The sequence below is a fragment of the Palaemon carinicauda genome, chromosome 21 (genome assembly GCF_036898095.1).
Source record: "Palaemon carinicauda isolate YSFRI2023 chromosome 21, ASM3689809v2, whole genome shotgun sequence".
In the NCBI taxonomy this organism is placed as follows: domain Eukaryota; kingdom Metazoa; phylum Arthropoda; class Malacostraca; order Decapoda; family Palaemonidae; genus Palaemon; species Palaemon carinicauda.
Genome location: NC_090745.1, coordinates 127,325,681 through 127,352,579, shown reverse-complemented (window position 1 = coordinate 127,352,579; position 26,899 = coordinate 127,325,681). Strand labels below are relative to the sequence as shown.

The following is a 26,899-nucleotide window of genomic DNA, read 5'->3' as shown; positions in this document are numbered from 1 at the left end:
TACTTTTTCAATATGGCCGACCCCTCCCCTGTAATTCGGAAGTGTGTTAAAGGTTGTCGTACTCAACTTCCTAAGGCTTCTGTGGACCCTCATAGTATTTGTTTGTTCCGTAACTGAAATACAAACCACGCTATTTAATATGGGTAATTACTTTCGGCGTAGCTGAAATGACGAGCCATTAGAATTTTAACGAGGGTTTACTACCCCACAGCTAGTTAGCGGAGGGGTAGGGAGGGCTAGCTTGCTACCCTCCCCCCCTCCCCCCCCCCCTCACACACACCTGTGCTGAGTTCACTTTGCTATCGGCTCGGGTGCTAGACGGACGTGTCCGCTGTCACCCTCGCCTATACTGACAGCCATTAATCCTTGTTTGCTTTTTCTTTTTGACAGAGTGTTTGGAAGTTGGTCTCTGCGATGCGAAAGTGTCCCGGTTTACCTGACCGCCCTTGTGGAACTTGTATGTCGGCGGTTGACACGGACCTACACACCTTGTATCCTTACTGTAGGGGCCAACGGTGTGATAGAGATAATGTATGTGCTGAGTGCAGGGAGTGGTCTACCTCCCAGTGGGAGAGGTTTTCCCGGCGCCGGAAGAAGAAGTCCAGGCGGGATATTTCTCCTTCAAGGGCTTCCTTGAAGAGGGAAAATCCCAAGGACTCTTCCTCCGTTGCCCAAACCTCCTCCGAAGCTCCCACTCGATTGGTCTCTTCCGAGAGGCCGTCGAGTGGTAGCGTAGGCCACATTTCTGTTGACCGATCTCGGGGTTTGGGAGAGGGAGTTGCCTCCCATAGCGAGGCAGCTCCTCCTCCTCCCCCGGGGGACGATTTAAATATTTCACCAAATGTTAATGTGTCTAATAATGATTTATTACAGCTTTGGGCTTCCTTGGGGCTTCAGGGCTCGCCCTCCAAGGAAGCCCTGTTTGACATAATCAGGTTAGGAGCAGCTGTCAAACAGTCGCTGACTTTAGAAGAGGTTGATCCTCTGTCCATCGTCGACGTTGTTGTGGCAGAGGTTTCTGATGAGTTGTTTCAAACCTCTGCTCCTGAAGTTGCTGATGTAGCTGAAGGCTTAGTTCCCCCCTCCGAACATCCTTCGAGAGAGGAACTAAGTCCAACGGTCTCTCCTGCAGGTGATTCTCCCCCTCGGGGGAGTTCACTGACAGACTCTCCTCTTCGGAGGACTGCTGACCCCACGGCCCCCATAGGGCGTATAAGGCGGAAAACTCTCCTTCCCCTTCGCCGTAGAGGCCTTCCTTCACCTCACAAGGGTGTTAGGAGGCTCCTCTTCGGTTCGTCGTCTTCGCAGTCCGCCGCAGAGGAACCTCGCCATCGTTCACCGACCGTTCCAGCTGCATCCCTAGACCTCTCCGCAGATCGTTTGCGATGTCCTTCACCTGCCAGACCTGCTGACCTGCCGTCGCCGTTCCTAGCCGCTGATGCGCTGTGGGCGCCCACGCATCCCGTTATCAAACGGGCAACGGTCCCTTCGGGGCAAAAGGGACTTTCTTACACTGTGTCAAAGTCCCTTAAGCGTCCTGCTTGCCAGCGCGCCACTGCGCGCCCTCATCCTGATGCGCGCCCATGATCTCCTGCACGCCAGCACTCGCCTGCGCGCCAACGATCTCTGGACTCAGGAGGGAAGATACCTTCTTCCCCTGCTCGCCAGCATTGTCAAACGCGCCGTCATTCGCCGACTCGCCATCAGACCCCGCCTGCTCGCCATTCTTCACCTACGCGCGATCGCGCGCCCTGCGCGTTCTCCAGCTGCAGATGTGCGCCCTCCTGCGCGCAAGAGATATTTCCCCTGCGCGCGCCCAACGTTATCGCCCTCACGGGGTCATCGGGATCCTGCGCGTCCACGCACGCGTGAGCAATCGCCTCCGCGCGTGAACGCTTATCCAACCTGCTGCGCGCCCTCTGCTTTCTCCAGAACGCGCCATCGATCGCCCACGCGCCTACGCGCTCCCTTGCCTCCGCGCCCTCGCCATCGCCCCCGCGCGCATGCGCGCGATCCAGGCAAAATCCCATCACGCGATCCCCAGCGCGAGGCCACAGGACAACGAGCGACCAGGTCATCGTCATCGCATTCCCCTCCCCCCCCAGCAAACGCAGACCAGCGCGCTCGCCGGAGGGAGGTAGAACTTCGGATCGGTCCAGGAACTTTCCTTCTATTTCTTCCTTTCAGGCAGACCCTGTTTTGGTTTCTACTCCTAGGGATCGAACGTTCCCCTTCCCTCCAGAGGGAGTCTCTGACAGCGCTGCTGTCAGTAAGCAGCCCTGGTTTGGGTCCCTTGTCAGAGCTGTCATGCAGGCTTTTAAGCCTGCTTTCTCTGAGCTGGGCCTCAAATCAGCGGCAGTTTCGACCCCGCTGAAGAGGAAGAGAGGAGTAGATGACGTGGTGACTTCTCCAAGGGCTAAGCTGGCTCCTCGGAAGTCTTTGAGGAAGACGCCATCCCCCCCCCAGACTTTCTCTCCCTCCCCTTCGGACGAGGATTTCCCGTTCTCAGGGGATTCACGTGAGGTGAGGCGTTCTCTCATCGCACCAATGGGAGAAACCCCACCTTGCGCAGAGAAGTCTTCTCTGGTAGGGGTGGAGAAGAGCCTCCCGCCATCACTGTTGGAGTCCTGTATCCCTCCCAGGAGGGAGTCGAAGGACTCTAAGACTGTTCCAAAGTTGTCCTCAAAGATGAAACCAGAGCCAGCCAGACCCATGGAGAACGTCCTCGAGTCCCCCCAGGAAGAGCTTTTGGGGACTGGAGACTTTGCTGCCAGCCCTTCAGGAGGAGAGCTACAGGAGTCAGAGCATGTGTTCTGGCAGGTTCTGACCCTGATGAGGAATCTCAATGGGTTCGCGGACCCTGAGATTCCCCCTCGAGAGGGCAAGGACACGGTCCTGGACCGAGTCTTTGGCACTCAAAAACCCTATAAGGCCAGCGCGGCTTTGCCATGGTCCCAAGGGGTTAAGAGTGCCAGAGATAAGGTTGAGGGCCAGCTCTCCGAGCTTGCCTCCTCCAGCCGTTCCATAGCTCTCCCCTTACACCTCTCTGTGGAAGAGCTTACCAGGGGAGTCCCTCTAGAGAGACTCTCCAACCGGTAAGTGTCTTTCTCGGCCTCGGAGATCCTCAGTCAGGAGAAGGTGGCGAAGTGTGCCATGCAGGCAACTTCGTGGCTGGACATCTGGCTAGGGTCCTTCGGCATCCTGCTACGATCCGAGGACCTGTCCAAGGAGAGTACCAGGAAGGCCTTTGAGACCTTCCTTCTTTCAGGCACTCGTACCATCGAGTTTCTAGCCCACCAAGTCTCGAACTTGTGGGCTAATTCCATCTTGAAGCGTCGAGATGCGGTGTCTGAGAGATTCCACATGAAGGTCCCCAGCACCGAGGTTAGCAGGCTCAGACATTCTTCCATCCTGGGGAGAAATTTGTTTGAGCCTAAAGACGTGGAACAGGCAGGTGAGAGGTGGAGGAAGTCCAACCAGGACTCTCTCCTACATAGGGCTCTGACATCGAAGCCCTATAAACCTCCAGCAACTCAACAACCTCGCCCGTCCAAGACAACGAAACCGGCATTGGCAGCAAAGACAACGGTGTCGAAGCCCTTTCCTGTCAAAGACAAGAAAGGCAAAAAGTCCTCCAGGGGAGGGAAAAATCCTAGAGGGAGTGGCCGAGGCCACAAACGCTAGGATTGGCAGTCCCCCTGCATGTCTACCAGTGGGGGGATGCCTACAAAGTTGCGCGAACAGGTGGCAGCAACTCGGGGCCGATTCCTGGACGATTTCCGTAATCGGTCAGGGATATTTAGTCCCGTTCACAACATCTCTACCTCCCCTGACAGCGAATCCAGTGTTGTTAAGCTCTCTTGCCATGGGATCAGCAAGAGGGCAAGCCCTTCGGGCAGAAGTCGAGACCATGTTGAAGAAGGGCGCTCTCCAAGAGGTCGTCGACGGGTCATCAGGCTTCTTCAGTCGACTTTCTTGTAAGGAAGGCGTCTGGAGGCTGGAGACCAGTCATCGACCTCTAGGCTCTGAACAGATTTGTCAAGCAGACCCCGTTCAGCATGGAGACGGCAGACATGGTCAGACTTGCAGTGAGACCGCAAGACTTCATGTGTACACTGGACCTGAAGGACGCGTACTTCCAGATCCCAGTCCATCCGTCTTCAAGGAAGTACTTAAGATTCAGCCTAGACAACAAGATCTACCAGTTCAAGGTGCTGTGTTTCGGTCTCTCCACAGCACGTCAGGATTTCACCAGAGTGTTCACCCTGATATCGTCGTGGGCACACAGGATCAGCATCCGTCTCCTCCGTTATCTGGACGACTGGCTGATCCTAGCTGACTCGGAGTCGACCCTTCTTCGACACCGAGACAAACTTCTGGGACTTTGCCAAGATCTGGGGATCATGGTAAATCTCGAGAAGTCTTCTCTGCTCCCCACTCAAAGACTGGTATATCAAGGCATGATCCTGGACACCAATCTCCACAAAGCCTTCCCACCAGACGACGGGATAGCAAGGCTGAGGAAGGTCGCAAGCCCTTTTCTCAGACGAGACGAACTCCCAGCCCAATCGTGGTTACGTCTCCTCGGTCACCTCTCATCATTGGCCCGTCTAGTTCCCAACGGTCGCCTCAGAATGAGATCTCTACAATGGCGACTCAAGTCTCGGTGGAATCAAGGACACGATTCCCTGGACGTCATGGTCCCTATGGGTCCTGCGGAACAGACGGACCTTCAGTGGCGGGTGACAGACGAGAACCTACGAAAGGGAGTGGATCTTCTCGTCCTCCCCCCCCGGATTTGATGCTGTTCTCGGACGCCTCAAAGAAAGGGTGGGGGGCCCACGCTCTGAACCACAGGACCTCAGGCCTGTGGTCAGAATCAGAAAAGTGCCTCCATATAAATCTGCTAGAAATGAAGGCCGTATTCCTGGCCCTTCAACAGTTCCAACAATACCTGGCAGGTTACTCTGTGGTGGTGATGAGCGACAACACCACAGTAGTGGCTTACATCAACAAGCAGGGAGGTACCTTTTCAGAGCAGCTATCCCATCTTGCAGTAGAGATACTGAGATGGACCGAAGTCCACTCGATTCCACTATCGGCTCGCTTCATTCCAGGCAAGAGGAATGTGCTCGCCGACAATCTGAGCAGAGCGTTTCAGATAGTGAGTACCGAGTGGTCTTTGGATCGTCTAGTAGCCAACAAAGTCCTGACTTTGTGGGGTTCCCTGACTGTGGATCTGTTTGCTACAGCGTTGAACTTCAAGCTCCCGCTGTACTGCTCCCCAGTCCTGGCTCTCAAGGCACTCTGGCAAGATGCCTTCCAACAACGGTGGGACAACATCGACGTATACGCCTTTCCCCCGTTCTGTCTGATGAGGAGGGTACTCAACAAGACCAGAATATCGGTCAATCTCTCGATGACCCTTGTAGCTCCGCTATGGCATCACGCAGAATGGTTTCCGGACCTTCTGCAACTCCTAACGGAACTCCCGAGAGAACTCCCTCCACGACACGAGCTACTCAAACAACCACACGCCAACATCAACCACAAAGCCCTAGCTTCGCTTCGGCTTCACGCCTGGAGACTATCTAGCATCTCCTCGCAGAGAGAGTATTTTCGCAGCAAGTTGCGAAAAAAGTGTCTGGACACCTGTGAAAGTCATCCGCAGGGGTCTACCAGGCAAAGTGGAGAGTTTTCTGTGGTTGGTGTCGTGGAAGGGGTATCTCCACTCGATGCCACTATTCCAGCAATAGCGGAGTTCTTAGTGTATTTGTGAGAAGAAATGCGCCTTTCAGTCTCGGCAGTGAAAGTCTATCGCTCAGCCTTAAGTCTTGCCTTCAGGATCAAAGGAGTGGACATTTCTTCTTCGCTGGAACTTTCTTTACTCATACGAAGTTATGAACTTACCTGCCTTCAGTAGGAAGTGAGACCTCCTCCATGGAACGTGGTTCGAGTTCTCAGGTCTCTTAAGAGACCTCCCTTCGAACCATTACGCCAGGCTTCAGATCGCCACCTGACTTGGAAGACGGTGTTCCTGCTTGCTTTGGCTTCGGCCAAGCGAGTCGGTGAACTTCATGGTCTCTCGTATGACATCACCCATTCAAGGGGATGGGGGGAGGTAACGTTCAAATTCGTCCCTGAGTTTGTTGCTAAGACTCAGAATCCGGGAGTGCCAGACCCGCGGTTTGACTCTTACCGGTTTTCGAGTCTTCGTTCTGTAACAGATGACCCTGACCATCTCCTACTATGCCCAGTAAGGAGTCTGAGGCTCTATCTTAAGAGAACAGCTGCAGTTCGTCCTCACATGCAGGCATTGTTTGTAAGCACTGGGAGGACAAAGAGGAGGGTTACCAAGAATACTATCTCAGCTTGGATTCGTAGGGTAATCCATCTGTCCCTGAATCCCGACCCTCCTCCGTCACGTCGCCCTAGAGCACATGATGTCAGGGGCGTAGCTACGTCCCTGGCCTTCAAAAAGAACTACTCAGTGACGCAGGTTCTACAAGCAGGGGTATGGAAGCGTCAGACGACCTTCACAGCCCACTACCTACAAGACGTGACCCACAGGAGGCTCGATAGGTTTTCTATCGGCCCTGTGGTGGCTGCACAACAGCTGGTTTAAACCTCAGGCTCCTTAATGGACAAGTAGCAGAGGTTTTGGGCATTGTTACCCAGTTTTAGTCTGCATGAATGAAAAGGTATGTCTGGCCCTTATTCTTTTCTTCATCCTCCCCTCTCTTGGGGAAAGCAGCATCCTGGGTTCTCTGCACAGCTGACCTCAAACCACTGCAGTTAAGCCATGTTTCCTTGTGTTCCTAGTATTAAGCTAATACTGTCACGTCCCCATACCCTGACGAGGTGGTATTGGGAGAGTCCTAGCCTAAAGTTTCCATCTAAAGGACTTCAGGTCAACCTCCTAGGACGAGTCACACTTTATTCCTTCGCACACAGGTTATGTAGGCTGCAGCCCTTGCAGAGCAAGGTGCTAGCGAGGTGCAGGGACTCCTTATTGTTGAGTACTGACACACTCAGATACTGAGTCCCCAGGTAAAAAGCCAAAAGCCAGTAATGGCTGGGGACTTACCACCCTACCTAAGGGTTGAGTCACCCATATTAAATAGCGTGGTTTGTATTTCAGTCACAGAACAAATGACAAATTCGTAGGTACAGTGAGCCCTCGCTACTTCGCGGTTCGACCATCGCGGATTCACCACTTCGCGGATTTTTTTCATAACCCATGTATATACATATATCGCGGATTTTCCGGAAATTTCGAAAATGCCGCGATGTGACCGATGGTGCGAGATTGGAGAAAGTAAGGAAAATTGAATCATGATTGATTTTCAATATAAATGAAACTTTGAGGAGCAACAAAGATATCATTTGTTAGAGAGATAGAGAGAGGTAAGGAATGGGAGGTAGTGAAAAGTAGCCCAGAGAGAGAGAGAGAGAGAGAGAGAGAGAGAGAGAGAGAGAGAGAGAGAGAGAGAGAGAGAGAGAGAGAGAGAGAGAGAGAGAGAGAGGTAGAGAGAGAGAGAGAGAGATAGAGGGGGGTTTAAATGTAATAAACAAAAAAATTTGATAGGTTATAACACATTGGTGCTTATGTAATATCAACTGCATACTGTAGACGGTTTGAATAAGTTAAGAAATGGTATAAACGATACTTTGTTAGTGTATTCGTACTTTGTTAGTGTATTCGTACACTCTCAAGAGCGGCAGCTAGATGTTAGCTGATCTAATCACAGCCAAAAGTAAAACAAAAAGAAGTCAACAATACTCGATTTTTAAAACACACCCGAAATTTAAAAACAAAAGTACACGCTTTCTTAATGTGCAATTAACTATTTAAAGAGTAGCAATTTTCTAGAATAAAATTATGTTTCCCAAAAAATAGTGGTTTGCTGATGAAATCAGATGCCGTATTTTTAGCTATGATTGAAATGGATGTAGACTCGGCATAATTTTTTCGTTTCGTATTTAATTGACACTAAGAAAACTAATTTTAGTTTCTTCATCTAAATGTAAGTATTGTATAACACGAAGAGAGAGAGAGAGAGAGAATGAATCAGCTGTTGTAATCAAATGGCGTGTTTTTGTTTCGTGAGAATTTCATCGCCACGACTATAACAACAACATACTGTACTGAACTTTACAGTATTATACAGACTACTGTAATATGATAAAGTAAAATATTTGTAATCTATTTTATATGAAATGGGGCTATTTTTGTTTTGTTTAAAATTTACATTTACGTATGTAAAACAATCTCTCTCTCTCTCTCTCTCTCTCTCTCTCTCTCTCTCTCTCTCTCTCTCTCTCTCTCTCTCTCTCTCTCTCTCTCTCTCTCTCTCTTTCGTAAATTGTTTTCCTGCTTTGCTACGTATGTATGATTTTATATAGATACGGTAAATAATATTTGTAATAACATATTTAAAAAAGCTTTTACTGTAATATCATTATTTAACACTTTCATCATGCGCGTTAAATGCCTTCGTTTGTTTACTGAGCGTACTTTATGACGCCGTCGTTTCAGGCGGCGTCATAAAGAAAAACATTTCATTTGGAAGTCCTAAGAAAAATTAAGTAAAACATTGGTAATAACAAAATCAACATACTGTACTGATTAATCAATATAATCGATGCTAAAACTAACCTATACACAGATGTGTAAATGCGTTTGTTTCTTCATTATGATCAGAGATAAACGTAAACAAAACATTGGTTGCCATTTTTTATCGTGCTTTTTGGCGTGTTTAGGAAACGCATGATATAAAGTCGCCTTTAATATTTGTGCCTGTTTTAGTTTAGGGTACTGTAGTACATGCATTAAGTGTTCTGTACATTAAAGGGTAGTTTGTTAACAGTACTACATACAAGGGAAGGTTTTAAAAGTCTGAATATACATGTTAAATAAATAGGTAAATATGGTGTCACTACTTCGCGGATTTTCACCTATCGCGGTCGGGTCTGGAACCTATCTACCGCGATAAACGAGGGTTCACTGTAATTTGTATTATTCCTAACTATACAAACATTAGCTATTTAATCAAACTTGCCCGCCAGCCCTATCCCCCGTGAAGGCCTACCTCTAAGCAAAGTGAACTCAGCACAGGTGTGTGTGTGAGAGGGGGGGGGGTAGCAAGCTACCCCTCCCTACCCCCTGCTAACTAGCGGTGGGGTAGTAAACCCTCGTTAAAATTATAATGGCTCGTCATTTCAGCTACGCCGAAAGTAATTACCTATATTAAATAGCTAAGGTTTGTATAGTTAGGAAAAATCCAAATTACCTCCGAATTTGTCATATTAAATGTAGGGGAAAATTATGTTCGGGGAAAATTATGTTCTTTTGGGGATTGGTGTGATGAATGCGTTTCATTAACCGATAGCGAGTGGGTAACATATGAACGTTACATTAAAGGATTAGAGAGGGACAAGGTTAGGCGCAGTTCATCGCGTTCTGTTGATTTGTCCTTACCTAATGTAATTGATCCTATTCCTTCCCCCGTAGTGGTAGATGAACAACCGAAGGAACCTTCTATGAAGGATATGTTTATCGCTATTCAAGCTCTCGGTGAAAGAGTTGAGTCTTTAGCGGCGGATATCAATGTGCTGAAAAATCGTGACTCTGGAAATGTGAAAAGTGTTTCGAATGTGTTTAGTGTTGTGGAGGGTACATCTGCACGATCCTGTCGTTCGCCCAGCCTACGACCTCTTTCAAGCTCCCAAACCCGTGGGAGAAGTAATGTCTGATGGCAAAAGGGAACGAGAGGCTTCATCAATCGTACAGATGTCCCCTCGAGCATTCCTGCTGTCGTAACACAGGGCGCTCACCCTCATCATAGAAAAGATAGATGAGGTTGGGTCGTTATCACCTTCCTCCGATGAAGGTTCGGTTAGAGAGATCTGGCGTCATGCGTCCAGACCGCTCAAAAGGAAGTCTCACGCGGTCGTTCAACGACACGAATCACCTACGCGTCGACCAGGCTGTAGTACCTGGGATACGCCTGAGCGTTTTCATTCTCCTGACGCTTGCACGCCTGCAAAACGCTCTGACCGTGGTCTTGTAGATGTCGATGTGTTACAGTCTGATTCATAACTTATGCCTGTTGCTGATGTGACAATGCATGCTCTGCCGCTTCCGTCAGACTGGCTTTCGTCACCCGAAAGTGGGAAGCGTTGTGATAGTGAAATGGAAGGCGATCTCCCTTTAGAAAAGGAGTCCAATATATTGCATACCAGCGATCCTAAGTGGTCTATGCTTTTAGGCATGAAACAATAGCTCTCGTCGTTGATGCGGTCTTATCAACCTGTGGTTGGCAGTGCGATTGGGGGTCAGTCTTTGGACCCGTTGTCGCACAGGCGGCCTGTTGTCTCAGGCGCTGACGTATTATCGCAAAGGCGATCTCCCGGTTGCAGTGCTCAACGGCAGGTTGATTTTGATGGGTCGCATCAGGGAGTTGTTGCCAGACAAAAATCGACTTCTGAACGTTTTTCTGCCAAAAGCGTTGACGTTCATCTAGACCAGGGGGGTTACGATCGCGATGCGGAACAGTGGCGGCGACAAGTGGACACAATGCGTCAACGTGACGGCTCTCGGCAGTCTTCTTATGATGCGATGGAGCGTCAGCGTCAACAGCAAGTAGCATCCACGCGACGACTCTCGCCAGTTAACTCATGACGGCATAGAGTGTCAGCGTCAGCGTCAACAGCAAGCGGACGCTAGGCGTCCACGCGACGGCACACGGCAGTTGACCCTTGACGCCGAGCGTCAGTCCATTCATGGCTTCACACACCAGTCAACCTCGACCTCTCCACTTCAGTCGGATGCTGTTTCCCAGACTACAGGCAATTTTAAACGCAAAACTATTGATCGCCCAATAGAAGGAGTTGCTGAACTTAGCAAGCGTTCTCTTTCCCACACTGAGCCTTCGGTTCAGGCTGCAGCAACAGCTGCACTGCCAGAAGATGAACCGGAGAAGGTATCTGACATGGACGAACCATTGGAAGCTATTTCAGAAGAGGAAGAAGAGAAACATTAACAACATTCTGTAGATCTTAAGAAATTGATGTTAACTTTCACTGGACTTTTTCCTGACCACTTTACCCCTGTGGCTCCTCGTTCTCCCCCATCGGAATTTACCCTGGGGAAGGCTACTAAAGTGCCTATTTTCACAAAGATGGTGCTCTCACCACGCTCTTCTAAAAGAGACTTAAAGTTGATGGGTTCTTGGATGGAATCTAAGAGGACTCTTGGCAAAACAGGCTTTGCTTTTCCTCCCGCAAGATTGGCTTCCAAATCCAGCGTTTGGTACGAGACAGGGGAAGTTCTGGGCTTGGGAGTTCCTGCCTCTGCCCAGGGAGATTTCTCGAGCCTGGTGGATTCTTCTCGTCGTCTGGCCTTGAGGAAAACGAAAGTGTGGTGGTCGATGACAGAGTTTGACCATTTACCTAAAGGCTTGTTCAGGGCCTTTGAAGTTTTTAATTATTTAGACTGGTCTTTGGAAGCCTTAGGAGAAAAGGTCTCTGAAATGAAAGGCATGGATACTATAGTCAATTTATTTTCGTGATGCAATATTTGCACCGACTCGCAGCGGTGCCCTTTTAGCTTGGAAAAGTTTCCTGATCGTTGATTGGTTGGACGAGATAATTCTAACCAATCAGCGATCAGGAAACTTTTCCGAGCTAAAAGGGCACCGCTGCGAGTCGGTGCAAATCTGCCTCGATAAAAGAAATGGACTATAGTGGCCTTATTCATTTGATGTCCTGTATGGACAAGGGTGTAAGGGATGGCTCTAACGAGTTAGCTGCTGTGTTCACGGCTGGAGTGATTAAGAAGAGGGCCACTCTGTGTTCCTTTCTCTCAGCGGGAGTTTCCCCTTACCAGAGATCGGAATTGCTATTCTCTCCACTGTCATCTACTCTATTCCCACAAGAGTTGGTAGGGGAAGTGGCCACTGATCTTACCCAAAAGGCTACGCATGATCCAGTGGCCAATACGGCCAGGAAAGTTCTACCTTCTTCTTTTTCGTCCCGTAAACCCAAGGAAAGTACTTCTGGGGTACGACCCTCTTAGCCCTTTTGTGGTAAACCTACTGGAAAGGGTTCCTTCAGGTCCGACGGGAGGAAACCTAAGAAGAGAGGAGCAAAGACCGGCCGAGGTAGAGTCTGACTGCCCTATCCTTCAGACAGCAGTAGGGGCCAGGCTGAATTACTTCTGGAAGGCCTGGCAGAAGAATGGAGCGGACCTTTGGTCCGTCCTAGTGTTGAAGTAGGGATACAAAATTCCATTTTTATCAAATCCTCCACTAGTCACAGATCCGGTGGATCTTTCGCCCAGATACAGGGAGGGGCCAAAGAGGCAGGCCATGCGGCTTCAGATGTCTCTGTTACTGGAGAAGCGAGCAATAGAGAGGGTACAGGATTTAACATCTCCGGGGTTTTACAACCGGCTTTTCTTAGTTCCCAAGAGTTCAGGAGAATGGAGACCAGTTCTGGACGTAAGTGTTCTAAATGGCTACGTCCAGAACACGACGTTTACCATGGAGACGCAGAAGACGGTTCTGGCGGCGGTAAGGAAGGGCGATTGGATGGTTTCATTAGACCTCCAGGACGCCTACTGCCATATTCCAATACATCCCAGCTGCAGACGTTATCTGAGATTCATGTACGGAAACAAGATCTTCCAATTCAAGAGCCTTATGTTTCGGTCTCAGCACAGCTCCTCTTTTGTTCACTAAGATCATGCTGAATGTTGCAAGCATGTGCATTCAAGGAGAATCAGGGCCTCCCTGTACCTGGACGATTGGCTTATAAGAGCACCTCAGCCGATTGCTGTTTGAAGGACTTGAGAACGACACTGGAATTGACCAAGGAACTGGGACTCCTGGTGAGTTCGAAGAAATCACAGCTGACTCCATCCCAGGAGATTCTTTATTTGGGGATGGAGATTCACAGTCAGAGTTTTCAGGCTTTTCCTTCGCCTGTGAGGATCCAAACAGCACTCCTAAAACTTTGAGCTTTTATAAAGGACGTCAGTTTAGTAAGGGAATGGATGAGCCTTCTGGGGACTCTCTCATTATTGGAGAAGTTCGTGACTCTGGGGAGGTTACATTTACGCCCCCTTCAGTTTCACCTCAATTGGCATTGGAAAAAAGGGGACAGTCTCGACAGGGAAAGCATTCCCATCACGAATTCCATAAAGTCACATCTTCAGTGGTGGAACAGCGAGCACAGACTGAAGGAAGGCCTGTCTTTGCATCAGAAGAGCCCAGACCTCGTGTTGTTTTCCGCCGCCTCAAACTCGGGGTGGGGAGCAACATTAGGGAAGAAGGAGCTCTCGGGTCTGTGGACGATAAAGCAAAAAACTCTCCACATAAACCAAAAGGAGCTTTTGGCAATACATCTGGCCCTCAATGGCTTCGAAGAGCAGATCCTGGGCAAAGTAGTCCAAATCAGTGTGGACAGCACCACAGCTCTAGCTTATATAGCGAAGCAAGGCGGGACCCACTCATGGACTCTGTACGAGATAGCGAGACCTCTTCTCATATGGGCAGAGGAAAGGAAAGTGACTTTTTTGACTCGTTTTATTCAGGGGGTCAACAATGTAAGTGCGGACAGACTCAGCAGGAGGGATCAGGTTCTCCCCACGGAATGGATGTTACACCCAGAGGTCTGCAAGAGCCTGTGGCGGTTATGGGGTCGTCCTCTCGTAGATTTTTTTGCAACCGCAAAGATGAAGATACTGTTCACCGGTACCGGATCCCAAAGCCATGCACATAGATGCTTTCCTGACGAATTGGTCACACATGGAGGTGTATGCATTCCCAACGTTCAAGATTCTTTACAAGGTGATATAGAAGCTCGTGTCGCATGCAGGAACCAGGATGACTCTGATAGCTCCGTTCTGGCCGTCAACAAGCTGGTTTCCAGAGGTACTGGAATGGATGATAGATTTCCCGAGAAGCCTTCCCTTAAGACCAGATCTTCTCAGACAACCTCACTTGGCTCAAAACCACCTAAACCTCTGGGCTCTACGTCTGACTGCCTTCAGACTATCGAAAAATTCGCTAGAGCTAGAGGCTTTTCGAAGAAGGCAGCCAAGGCTATTGCGAGAGCAAGGAGGTCTTCTACCATCAAGGTGTATCAGTCCAAGTAGGGGTTGTTCAGAGAATGGTGTAGAGCTAATTCGGTTTCTTCATCCAGTACCTCTATAACTCAGATGGCAGATTTCTTCCTAGACCTCAGAAATAAGCATAACTTCTCGTCCTCTACAATCAAAGGTTACAGAAGTATGTTGGCTACGGTTTTTAGGCACAGGAACTTTTACCTCTCCAATAATAAGGACCTGCAGGATCTGCTTAAGTCTTTTGATACCTCAAAGAAAAGACAACCAGAATCGCTTGCCTGGAACTTGGACGTAGTTCTTAAATTTCTCATGAGTGACAGATTTGAGCCTTTGCACTCGGCCTCGTTTAAGGATCTAACCTTGAAAACTCTGTTTCTGGTTAGTTTAGCCACTGCTAAAAGGGTTAGTGAAGTTCACGTCTCAAGCAGGAACATTGGTTTCTGGGATGGAAAAGCCATATGCTTCTTACAGTTGGGATTTTTGGCCAAGAATGAAAAGCCTTCCCGCCCATAGCCGAAATCTTTCGAGATCCCTAACCTCTATGATGTGGTGGGAGACGAGTTGGAGAAAGTGCTCTGCCCTGTAAGAGCATTACGGCTCTATTTGGACAGGGCTAAGAGTTTGAGAGGCGACTCGGACGATCTGTGGTGTGCAGTTCGAAAACCTTCACTGCCTAAGTCAAAGAACGCCTTATCCTTTTTCATTAGGCTTTTAATTAGAGAGGCTCACGCTCAGTGTGATGAGGCAGATCAGAGGCTTCTCAAGGTGAAGACACATGAAGTCAGAGCAGTAGCGACTTCAGTGGCTTTTAAACAGAACCGTTCTCTGCAAAGTTTGATGGATACGACTTTTTGGAGAAGTGAGTCCGTTTTCGCATCTCATTATTTAAAGCATGTTCAGACTCTCTATGAGGACTGTTATACGTTGGGTCCATTCGTGGCAGCGAATGCGATAGTAGATGAATGATCTACCACTACGTTCCCTTTTCCTAATACCCTTTTCTTTCTCTTGGAACTTGTTTAGTTATGGTTGTATGTGGAGATTGGTCGTCAGTCTTCCGCAATCTATTGTTTGGTCAGGTGGTCAATTTGTTCCTAGAGTGCGCTTGGACAAGGGTATTAGTTGAGGTCCTGTCATGTTATAGGTTATTGCACTGTTTGACAGCTCCTAGAGATCATCAGCCCCCTGGGTGGACCACTGGATCTCCTAAGGATAGCAGACAAAATGAGGCAGAGTATCATTGCAGTCAGCTTCCTTATCAGGTGAGAACCTCTTCAAGTTGTTTATGTAACTCTTAAGTGAATTTCCAATTATGTAGCTGTCTCTGACCCGCCACCAAGGGTGTCAATCAGCCATTCTTATATAACCAGCGGGTAAGTTTTATATTTAAAAATATTTTCATAATAAAATAAATTTTTGAATATACTTATCCGCTGGTTATATAAGTTAAAAACCCACCCTCCTCCCCTCTAGAGACCAAGGGGTATGGAAGATCTGAAGGGTTTGGTATAGTTCTATCTGTAGTACCGCGAGGGCGCTAGTGTACACCTGGCATATCTGCAATAGCCGCAAGATTTTGAATTTTCTGCCGGGCGTCTAGAAACTTAAGCCATTCTTATATAACCAGTGAGTAAGTATATTCAAAAAATTTATTTTATTATGAAAATATAATTTTAAGAAGGTTGAGTTTTGGCCATTTCCTAAAATCAAGGACTGGTGTTAAAACTAATGCTCAGTTTTAGCAGAAAATATGTTTGATAGTAATTTTTTTTTTCTTAATTTGTCGTCTATTTCTCTGGGATTGTACATTGAAATGATTGAGAATATATACCGTTATGTTTAGTGTAGTTTGTTTACCAGTTAGTTGTGTGTACTGTGATGGAACAAAGTTTACACGTTTTCAAATTCAATTGCTTTTTTCATAGTTGTTGTTTTGATTATATTATTTATCATAAAAACAAAGTAAGCCCATTTGTTCGTATATGAATACAAATCTTCGTCCTTAATAGGAGTTTGTTCCAACACGGAGTACTTACCTTGAACTACTTTCTTAGGAGTATTTGGGATCTCCTCCCTATCCGACCAAGAATTTTGCGCAGTCCCCCCTATCTCCGTTTTCCCTTGTCGGGTCCCTCCATGGTGGAGGGATACGTGCCCTGAGGCGACCCGGGGTCAGCGCGTGGGTGTGCTACTGGGTCGTTGTCGTCAGTAAGCATCTGGTCACGGCGTAGATAACATCTCGCTGCTCTCTCTCGCATCCCGTCCGACCCACCATTGTGTTCCACGTGTTCCCTTTGTGTTTTCCCGTTCCTATCCCTTACTTGTGTTGCTTGTGGTTATCCTCATGGAATCTCAACGTCGTTGTCCCGGTGCCAGGGCCGGAACTTCAATGGACGTTGCACGGCACCAAGAAGAAGAATGCATCGAAGCGGTCACCGAAGAAGCCTGGTCTCAGTTCTCCGATAACGTCTCCTTCAGCTCCTTCTGAGAGCGGTTCCCCTTCCCCTTCCCCTACCCAGAGTAGGGGACGAGGTAAGTCCGTTGCGGGGAAACAGCCCATTGCTGTTCCCCATGAGTCTGATATTGATAAACCCAAATGCATTGTGCCTACGCAGACGAGTGAAGAGTCTGCTGTTGTTCCGGGAGTGCTTTCACTAGACGAGGTTCTGGTGCCCGCAGGACCCGTCTCGAGTGACGTTCCGGTGTTGGGGAGCTCAGGGACACCAGCTTCTACCCCACCACCTTGGCAGTGTTTTTCAGGTGCAGCGACTTCAGGGGGCGACCACGACCAGGACAGGAAAAGACGAACCACGTGCTCTTCTGACCCGGATTCCATTGTGTGGACGGCGCCAAGGATGCCCTTCAGGTCACCTATGCGGCAAGACGAGGAGTTTTCTGGCTGGTTTGCCCCACGTGGGTCACTGCTCACGCCTCCGGCGCCTTCTGTTTCGCTACCTCCTGATGTTATGCAACCCGTTACCCCGGTAGCACAATTGCAAGTCCCCATGTGGGTAGCAGAGGATTCAGGGTCCTCGGATAGCTCCTCCTCTTCTTCGTCTTCCTCGGACGATACCTCGTCCTCCAGCTCTTCATCGTCGGAAGACTCCAGCGACCAGGAGATGAAGAAAAAGAAAAGAAATCGAAGAGGAAGAAGTCGAGTGCGAACTCAGGCCCGTTTAGGAAGAAGGCCAAAGTTGCTAAGAAAAAGAGCAAGAAGAAGAAGAGTTCCAAAAAGAAGAGGGCAAAATTGGGTAAGTTAGTTTTTCCCCCTTGTGGGTCGAACTTGGCTCTTGCCGTTCCAGTGCCTGCCTTGGCAGCTGCTGGAGCTGCTAACGTGCCTTTGCCCAGTGTCTCTTCGGCTCCGTCCACGCTTCGGATGCAGCCGTTGACACACACTAGCTTTTCTTTGCCCTTGCCCGGCAAGTCACCGGCTCCATCTATTCAGCGGAGGCAGCTGCTGGCTCAGCCCAGCAGCATTGTTCCCATGCCCAACGTCTCACCGGCTCCATCCATGCATCGGATGCAGCCGCTGGCACAGCATGGCAGTCACTCTCCACGGATTCCTCCGGGAGGGGGTAGACCCATGACGGCTACCTCCTCCTCGAGGGCTCCAGCCATGATGGAGATAGCCGCTCCGTCGAGTCGGCCGGATGCCGGGGATACGACCGCCCCCACGGATCCATCTGTGATCGAAGAATCAGCCGACACGGTGGATCAAGTGGTAGTGGGCTTAGTGGATGCTGGAGATTGTTCACCTGATGAAGCATCCTCATACAGAAAAGTTTTAGCCCTTATACGGCATCACCACGGACTGGATGAGCCCAAACCATTCTCGGAGCAGGCCTGGCTTTCGGGTTTGGGTAGGATGGTGGACAACCCTATACAGCCGAAACCATCCTTGACCTTACCAGTGGCTCCAGACGTGTCCCTGGGCATGGACCCTGTCAACTGTTTTGTCTCGGGACACAAGAACTCCCTCAGGGCCCAAGGGTCATTCAAGCTCCTGCCCGGGCGTAGGACCCAGAAGAAATTTTATGGGCCGGACAGGCTGGCTGCAGGGTCTCGAGCAATGGAAGAAGCCGTTGCGGCTCTGAGCCAGGGCAGCATGGATGGCAGGATCCTTACTGCTCCCGTGATCTTCTCACAGGCGGAGGCCACTATGATGGAAGACACGTCTCAGAACATCATCAATGTGGCCTCCTGCTTGGACCTGTGGGCATGCACTTCAGCAGGCTTTCACTTCTCCCACGATCCCTCGGTGCCTGAGAATCAAGCCCTATTGCATGAGCTCATACGCTCTGGGGGCAAGGCGATGAAATTCTTGACATTCCAGTCCTTGACGCAAACAGCAAACTGGATCTTGAGAAGGAGAGAGACAGTTCTAAACAGGCTCGCTCGTAGACTCCCCGAACAGGAGGCCAAGTTCCTTCGGAATGCTCCGGTGTGGGGTGAGACCCTGTTCCCCCTACAGACGGTAGCAGAGACCATGGAGAGAGTGGGGAAACTGAAGGACTAGGCTGAGCCTAAGCAGCCAGCAACTAGACGCCCTCACCATAGGAGGCCGCCAGCTAGACAGGAGGCCTCCTCCCCTTCTTGGCATCAGTCCTCGCGGCCCTTCCACAGAGGTGGTGCTCCAGCCCAAGCCTCCTTTAGGCAAAAGTACTCGGGCTTGAGACGAGGCCGCTCAAGCCGTCTCCCCAGAAGGAGATAGGAAGCGAGGCCCCCTACACCTTCCCACGCCACAGGTGGGGGGATGCCTCAAATACCATTGGCAAGCATGGCGGGACAACGGTGCAGACCCATGGTCTGTGTCAGTCCTCATGGAGGGATACAGGATTCCCTTCCTGACGGAACCTCCTCCTCTGATTCCCGAGCATCGGGTGGAGTGGCTGGCCCCCAAGGATCACATGAAGTGAGCAGCCTTGCAGGAGAAGGTGTCGGCCATGTTGAACAAAGGAGCGCTGCTACCCGTCCGGGAATCGTCCCCGGGGTTTTACAGCAGGCTCTTCCTGGTGGAAAAAGCTACGGGGGGTTGGAAACCAGTCATCGACCTCTCGGGCCTGAACAAGTTCTTCTGAAAGACATCCTTCAAGATGGACACGCCGAAGTCTGTACTAGCAGCTTTGAGGGAAGGGGACTTTATGATGTCCCTGGACCTCAAGGACGCTTACTTTCAGAACCCCGTACACCCCTCCAGCAGGAAGTTCCTCAGGGTGAAGTGGGGAGCCCAGTCTCTGCAGTTCAGGACCCTCTGCTTCGGCCAGTCGACGGCACCTCAGGTTTTCACGAGGGTATTCACCATAGTATCGGCCTGGGCACACAAGCTGGGTATCAGGCTGATCAGGTACCTCGACGACTGGTTACTTCTTTCAGCCTGAGAGGCAGCCTTAAAGGAGCAGGGGGCAAAACTGTTATGGTTCTGCAGGGAACTGTGGGTTACCATCAATCTAGAGAAGTCCCAGTTGATCCCCACCACCAGGATGACGTACCTGGGGATGGTCCTGGACTCCCAGGTAGCAAGGGCATTCCCCTCTCAAGAGAGACTGGACAATCTAGACCACATAATTCGACCATTCCTAGCAAATGCGCCAGTGAGGGCCAAAGATTGGCAGCGACTCGTGGGCCACCTGGTCTCGTTGGAGAAGCTAGTTCCTCAGGGGAGGCTCAAGCTGAGGCTGGTCCAGTGGAATCTGAAGGACCTCTGGCCACCATGAGACCCGCCTCAGTCCTTAGTCATGATGACCCCAGCCACCAGAAACATGCTCCTCTGGTGGTCCGACAGGGCGAGCACCCTACGGGGCGTGACGTTCGCTTCCACTCCTCCAGAGATGTTGCTCTTCACGGATGCGTCAAAGGATGGGTGGGGAGCCCATCTGCTCAAAGAGACAGCAGAGGGAAAGTGGTCCCCGGAGGAGAAGCTTCTCCACATAAACCTGCTCGAGCTGCTGGCGGTTCAAAAGGCCCTCGCAATATTTGCCCATCGACTGCGGGGAAACGCAATAGCCCTCGTGCGACAACGTCACCGTGGTGGCTTACATAAAGAAGCAAGGAGGATTGAGATCAAGGGAGCTGTGTGATCTCACGGCTCGAGTCCCGGAATGGGCCGAGAGGAATCACATCATTCTCACAGCCAGGTTCATTCCGGGGAAGAGAAACGTCCTAGCCGACGGCCTCAGCAGAGCAGGGCAAGTAGTTGGGTAGGAGTGGTCCCTAACCCACAGGTGGCCCGGAAGGTCCTACAGTTGTGGGGCTCACCGGTGATAGACCTGTTCGCCACAAGGCTCAACATGAAGCTCCCCATGTTCTGTTCTCCTGTGCCAGACCCGGCAGCAGTGTTCAAGGACCCCTTCCAGCACCCATGGGACGGACTCGACGTGTATGCCTTTCCCCCCTTCGGGATTCTCAGGCAGGTGCTCAACAGGCTCAGGCAATCAAGGGCAACAGTGATGACTTTGGTAGTGCCCTGGTGGCCAGAGAGGGAGTGGTCCGCTGATCTACAGGACCTGGCTACCCTTCCTCCGTGGCCCCTACGAGTAAGGGAAGACCTTCTGCACCAGCCTCACTTTCGAAGGTTTCACGAAAACCCTCAGTGCCTCCAGCTACACGCGTGGAGGTTATCGAGCGCCTGTTGAGAAAAGAAGGATACTCGGGGAAGACGGCTTTGAGGATGTTAGGGTATCTGCGGAAGTCCTCGATCGTGGTGTACCAAGCCAAGTGGACCACGTTTGTGAAGTGGTGTGCCACGCAGAACCTGAGGCCTTTGGATGCATCAGTCCACAAGATTGCAGACTTCCTTGTCCACCTGAGGGACGCCCTGGGGGTCTCCATTCCAGCCATCAAGTGGGTCCGAGCGGCCCTGGGGCAGGTCTTTCAAGCTCAGAGGCATCGGCCTTGGGGCCTCTCGCCAGATTACCATGCTCATCAGAAGTTTCGAGCAGTCTTGTTCCCCCTGCGCCGCTCGGGTCCCGCAGTGGGACGTAGCCAAGGTTCTCAAAGTTTTGACAAAGCCTCCCTTCGAGCCCCTCAAGGATATTCTAGATAAAGATCCCACCCTCAAGACGATGTTCTTGCTGGCTCTGGCCTCAGCCAACCGCGTGAGTAAGCTCCATGGCTTGTCATTCGAGATCTCGCACTCGAAAGGGTGGAAGGACCTGTCCTTTAAGTTTCTGCCTGAGTTTGTGGCCAAAACGCAGAACCCGGCCATTGCAGACCCGAGGTTCGAGGGGTTCTCGGTCCCGGCCATCCCTCACTCGGACAACCCGGAAGACTTGCTCCTGTGCCCAGTGAGAACGGTCAGGAAATAAATCAGCAGGACAGCCAGACTCCGGCCGTGCATCAAAAGTCTGTTTGTCTCCTCAGGCCCGGTAAAGAAGGCCATGTCGAAGAACACGATCTCCTTCTGGCTTCGGCAAGTCATCAAGAGAGCTTACGTCAGTGAGGGGTCTGCAGTCCCTGGTATCCCGTGACTCCATGATATTAGAGGTCTTAGCACTTTTTTGGCCTTTGACAGCAACATGGCAGTGGGCCAAATCATGCGAGCAGGCATATGGTGCAGGCAGTCCACCTTTACGGCCCACTACCTGAAAGACTGCACGAGGAAGTCCCTGGACTCCTTCTCCATTGGACCAGTGATTTCCGCCCTTCAACAAGTTTAGAGCTCCGGGTAGCCCGAGAAGTAATTGCGAGCGACACAGGTTCCCTCCTTACTTCCCTTTCCTGGCTTCCCTTTCCCTTCTCTTCCCTCCTCCCATGTGACAGATGGATGTTTTGGAAGCCCATGCTCGGATTATTTATGAAGGTGAGTTTATACAAACAGGTAGACTTTTGCGTGCTTCCCCTGACTCTCCTACCCTGTTCTTTATGTCGTCTGGACCTAGCTGCCTATCTAGGTCCCGTGCCCTTGGATGGTAGTGGTGGGTCTTCCGGCCTGTAAGTCCACCCCCGCCTCCTAAAGTGTAAGTCTCCTAAGAAAGTAGTTCGAGGTAAGTACTCTGTGTTGGAACAAATCACAAATTTTAAGTAATTTGTATTTTTCCTAACAGTACTTACCTCGAACTACTTTCGGGTTATTGCCCACCCATCCTGCCCCGGGTGCCTTACAGGTGTTCGAGGTAGAGATTCATATGCTTACTGACGACAACGACCCAGTAGCGCACCCACGCGCTGACCCCGGGCCGCCTCAGGGCACGTATCCCTCCGCCACGGAGGGACCTGACTATGGAAAACGGAGATAGGGGGGACTGCACAAAATTCTTGGTCGGATAGGGAGGAGATCCCAGATACTCCTAAGAAAGTAGTTCGAGTTAAGTACTGTTAGGAAAAATACAAATTACTTAAAATTTGTGATATTATTTCAGTGAAGCTGGATTCTTGGATGTTAGAATTTATAATAAGCTGTCGATAGTTACTGGTGCATGGTGACGGAAAGCCTGACCTCATTCCAGCTCACTGAGTATCCACTTTGATTTCAGGTGCCGAGTAGTACGGTCACACCCCGGTTACAACAAATTTGGCGGTAGAAACCAAGTGGGTTATCTGGTCCTGGCCAGTCGCAATGGGTCTCAAAGACGTGCATGTTCATGAGCAGGAGCTCGAACGGATCCCTATTCATCGTGCCCTTGCAGTCATCACCCTGCGAGGAATGTAAAGAGTGGTCATCCTCGCAGTGGCTTGAGTATGGCAAGAGGAGGAAGAACAAGGCAAAGTGAGATTCCTTCTCTTCAGGGGGTCTCTGAAGTCAAAGGATCCTGCTAGACCTCTCGCAACTCCCTCTGGTACTCAAACTTCTGAACCTTTTTCGGCATCAGAGAATGCCTTCCAACGTCCATGAGACAACTTCAGTGCCTATGCTTTTCTGCTGTTTCACCTGATTCGAAAAATAGTCAAAAGAGTCCTGTTTACTCCAAACCTGAGAGTGACCTTAGTAGTTCTGAGATGGCCACAAGCTGAATGGTACCATGTACCATGACCTCACAAGGTTTCTGGCTGAGCTTCCAAGAGAAATAACCAAATGGCCATACCTGCTTTGCCAGCCACATTTGTACCTTATCCCTTCATGGGTGGAGACTATCCAGCATCTCTGAGCAAAAAGTTTTTTCACGAGGCATTGCACAGGAGATGTCTGGATACCTCTGCAAATCCTTTGTGGCAGTTTACCAGCCAAGTGGACCATCTTCTGTGACTTGTGTCATAGAAGGGGTACTTCGGTCGGAGCTTCTTTACAATGAATGGCAGATATCTTCGTCTACCTTTGCAGAGAAAATTGTCTCTCAGTCTCAGCCTGGAAGCATATCTTTAGGCAGAACAGTTCGGACCTTTTGTGAAAGAACACCAGAGTTCTTAACCTTCTGAAGAAGGCTCAGTATGAACCTTTGAGGCAAGCATGTGACGAGGGTCTAACTTTGAAGGCGGGTTTCATGCTTACCCTGATCTCATTGAAACAGCTTATGACAAACTGTTTCTCCACAACCGTTTAAAGACAGAAACCTAGCCTATCGCCTTAAACATTATTAGGTCAATAGAAGATAGATTGGAGTCGGTACTCTTGCGCCTCTCCAGGTTCAAGTGCCCTTACATCCCAGGATTTTATATCAGCCAATTTGGTCATAGGAACTTTATCTGAAAAGGATAAGTCTCCTATTAAAGGACAAAGGTTTGTATTTGTATAGGAACGAATTACAAATTTTAAAAATAATTTTGTATTTTCCCTAACCATACAAACCCGAGTTCTTTGAATTAACTTGCTGCCTCGTCCACCCCGCAATTTCTAAGTGATGGTTGAAGTGGCTGCTAGGTGAACTATGGACATCTCGTTATAAATTTTAACAGGTGAGTTCCAGCTTTTTTGAAAGCATACTCTTTTTAAAGGACTCGGATTTGTATCTATGAAAAATACAGGTGTCTAATTTTTTATATTTTACATTAAAAAAAATTGTATTGTGTGGTACTTCTGTCACTGTATGCTATTTTTGTAGTTTTTTATTATACAGTATTTTTATTCAGTTTTACTAGTACATAAGTGTATACGGTATTAAAGATTGTGATTTTATCCTCAGGCCTCTGTGAATGCATTCTTTGAATCTCAGGCACCTGACAGTCCCAAGCCTGTTAAGAAACGGGAAGATAAAGATGTACTGGTGACATATGAGTGAGTTGAAGTATCACATTACAGTAGTTAATTTCAATGTGTATCTTATATATTGATTTTAAAAGTGCTACTTTCATTCCATTAAACCTTACTTAGTACATTTGTCATGGAACTCTGCATAAAGTACAGTATGATACAATGGCCAAATAGTTCTCTAAGAAAAGTGTCATCGGTTCCTCTTTGATGCGATGCTAGAAACTGTGTTTTAATTACCTCTATAATTTAATATACAGTAATCCCTCGACTTTCGCAGGTCTTACGATCTAAGCCAAGTTCCGAAACAAGTTCATAGGTAAATACAAATGAACTACTCACAAGTCCAGGTTAAAAATCTACTTCTGATATGAGGAAAAAAGTTACAAGGTGTCTATTAGTCACAGATCTAGAAATTGAAGATTTTCTAAAATAGAATTTATTAATTTTCATCTTTGACCTAGGATATCCATATAAATTGTATATTTGTTCCGTAACCGAAATACAAACCACGCTATTTACATTGGGTTTACCTTTCGGCGTAGCTGAAATGACGAGCCAATAGTTTTTAACGAGGGTTAACTCCCCCGCGCTAGTTAGCGGGAGGTAGGGGAAGGGTTGCTTGCTACCCCTCCCCCCCCACACACTGGTGATTTGCTTCACTTCACTTTTGGCTCCGGCGATGAACAGACGTGTCTGTCCATCGTCTTCGTTGACAGCCTTAATCTTTTTTTGCTTTTTCTTCCAGTTTGTGTGTGTGCGTTTTGAAGTTGGCCTCACCCTTTATTGTTCACCATGCGCAAGTGCCCTGGGATTGCCGGTCACCCTTGCGGTACATTCATGTCTGCGGTGGACACGGATCCTCACACCCTTTGTCCGCAGTGTCGAGGCCGACGGTGTGACAGAGACAACACATGTAGTGAGTGCAGGGAGTGGTCTGCCTCCCAGTGGCAGAGGTTTGGCCGCCGGCGCAAGAAGATGTCCAAGAGAGACCGTTCTCCTTCCGGGGTTGCCTTGAAGGAGGAAGGCTGTCGGGACTTCTTTCGCCGCCCAAACCTCCTCCGAAGCTCCCCCTCGTTCGGCTCCTAAGGAGAGACCGCCGAGTGGGAGCGCAGGCCCTAGTTCTGTTTCCCGACCTTGGATTGGGGGAGAAGGCGTCGCCTCCCATAGCTGGGCGGCTCCTCCTCCTCCTCCGGGGGAGGTTGTTGCTAATGACTCCTTGTCTCATGATGATCTTTTTCAGATTTGGGCTTCCTTGGGGCTTAAGGGCCTGCCCTCCAGGGAAGCCCTGATTGACCTTGTCCAGTTGGGGGCCGCTGTTAAGCAGTCGCCGGTGATAGCAGAGGTAGATCCTCTGTCTATCGTCGACGTCGTGGTGGCAGAGGCTTCCGACGGGTCGGGTCAATCCTCTGCTGTTGCTGTTGTGGATGATGGTGCTGAAGGCTCTCCTCCCCCTTCCGTACATCCTTCGAAGGGGGAAGGGAGTCCCGCGGGCTCTTCTGCTGCCAAGCCTCCCTCTAGGGGGAGCGCTTTGACTGAGACTCCCCTTCGGAGGACTGATGGTCCTGACAATCTCCCTCGTGGCCGCCTTCGCCGTAAGGCTCACCGTCCGCTGCGCGGCAAGGGCCTCCCGTCTCCCTATAAGGGTGCTAAGAGGCGCCTTTTTGAATCTTCGCCTCCTTCCTCCGAGGGGGAGTCTCCTCGCCGTAAGCAGCCTGCAGCTCCAGCTTCCTTAGACCTCTCCGGGGATCGGTCTCCTACGCCTTCCAGACCTTCCGCTTCTGGTGCAGACGTCCAGCAGCCTGACCTCGTCAGCCGATGGGCAACGGTCCCTTCGGGGCAAAGGGATGCTTCCCACGGTGTGGGTTCTTCCCTTGCGCGTCAGGGTTCCCCTGCGCGCCCTTCTGCAGTGTTAGCGCACAGGCGCTCCCCTGCTCGTCAGCGTTCTCCTGTTCGCCAGCGCTCTCCTGATGATCGTCGCCCCTCTTCTCGCCAGCGCTCTCCTGAGGACATCCTTCAGCCTGTTGTTCCTGTTGAGCGCCCAGTGCGCCAGCGTTCCCCTGAGCGCCCTAGATCTCCTGCCCGTCAGTGCGCACCTGCGCTCCCAGTTCCTGACTCGCGCCCTGTGCGCCCACTCTCGCCTGCCCGACCTAGAACTTCGGTTCAGGTCTTGAGTAAGGACTCTTCTCCTCGCCTTCGCGATCCTGCTCGTCAGCCTGTTCCAGCGCAACAATGTTTGCGGTCTCCATCGCGTACTTCCAAAATGCCCGTACGCCCACGAGCCTCCTGTTCCTGAGCCCGTTCGTGAGCGTTCGCCTCTGCGCCCCGCGCCGGCAGCTCCACGCGTCGCCCTCCTGCTCGCCAGCGATCACAGACGCATCAACATTCGCCTGCTCGTCAGTGATCTCCTACGCGTCAACGGTCCCCAGCGCGTCAGCGATCTCCCGACCGCCCGCGTGACCTATCGCGTGCGCGCAAGCGCTTTCCGACGCGCCGTCAGCTCGCCTACGCGGTCTACGCGCTATCGCTCACCATGCGCCAGCGTGCCATCGCTCGCCTACGCGCCAGCGTTCACCAGCGCGCCGCCGATCGCCTGCTCGCCATCGCTCTCCCACACGCTACAGGTCTCCTGGTCAACATTGTCAGCG

The 26,899-nt window shown here is 50.3% G+C and overlaps 1 protein-coding gene across 2 annotated transcripts in view; it reads left to right on the top strand.

Moving 5' to 3' along the window:
- The window catches only part of LOC137615485 (tyrosyl-DNA phosphodiesterase 2-like), a 79,428-nt gene that overhangs the window by 14,749 nt on the left and 37,780 nt on the right, over positions 1-26,899 (top strand). For both annotated transcript variants that reach the window (XM_068345409.1, XM_068345408.1), the window contains exon 3: positions 24,187-24,278. In XM_068345409.1, the coding sequence (XP_068201510.1) occupies positions 24,187-24,278 (92 nt within the window). The remainder of the gene's footprint in view (positions 1-24,186; positions 24,279-26,899) is intronic.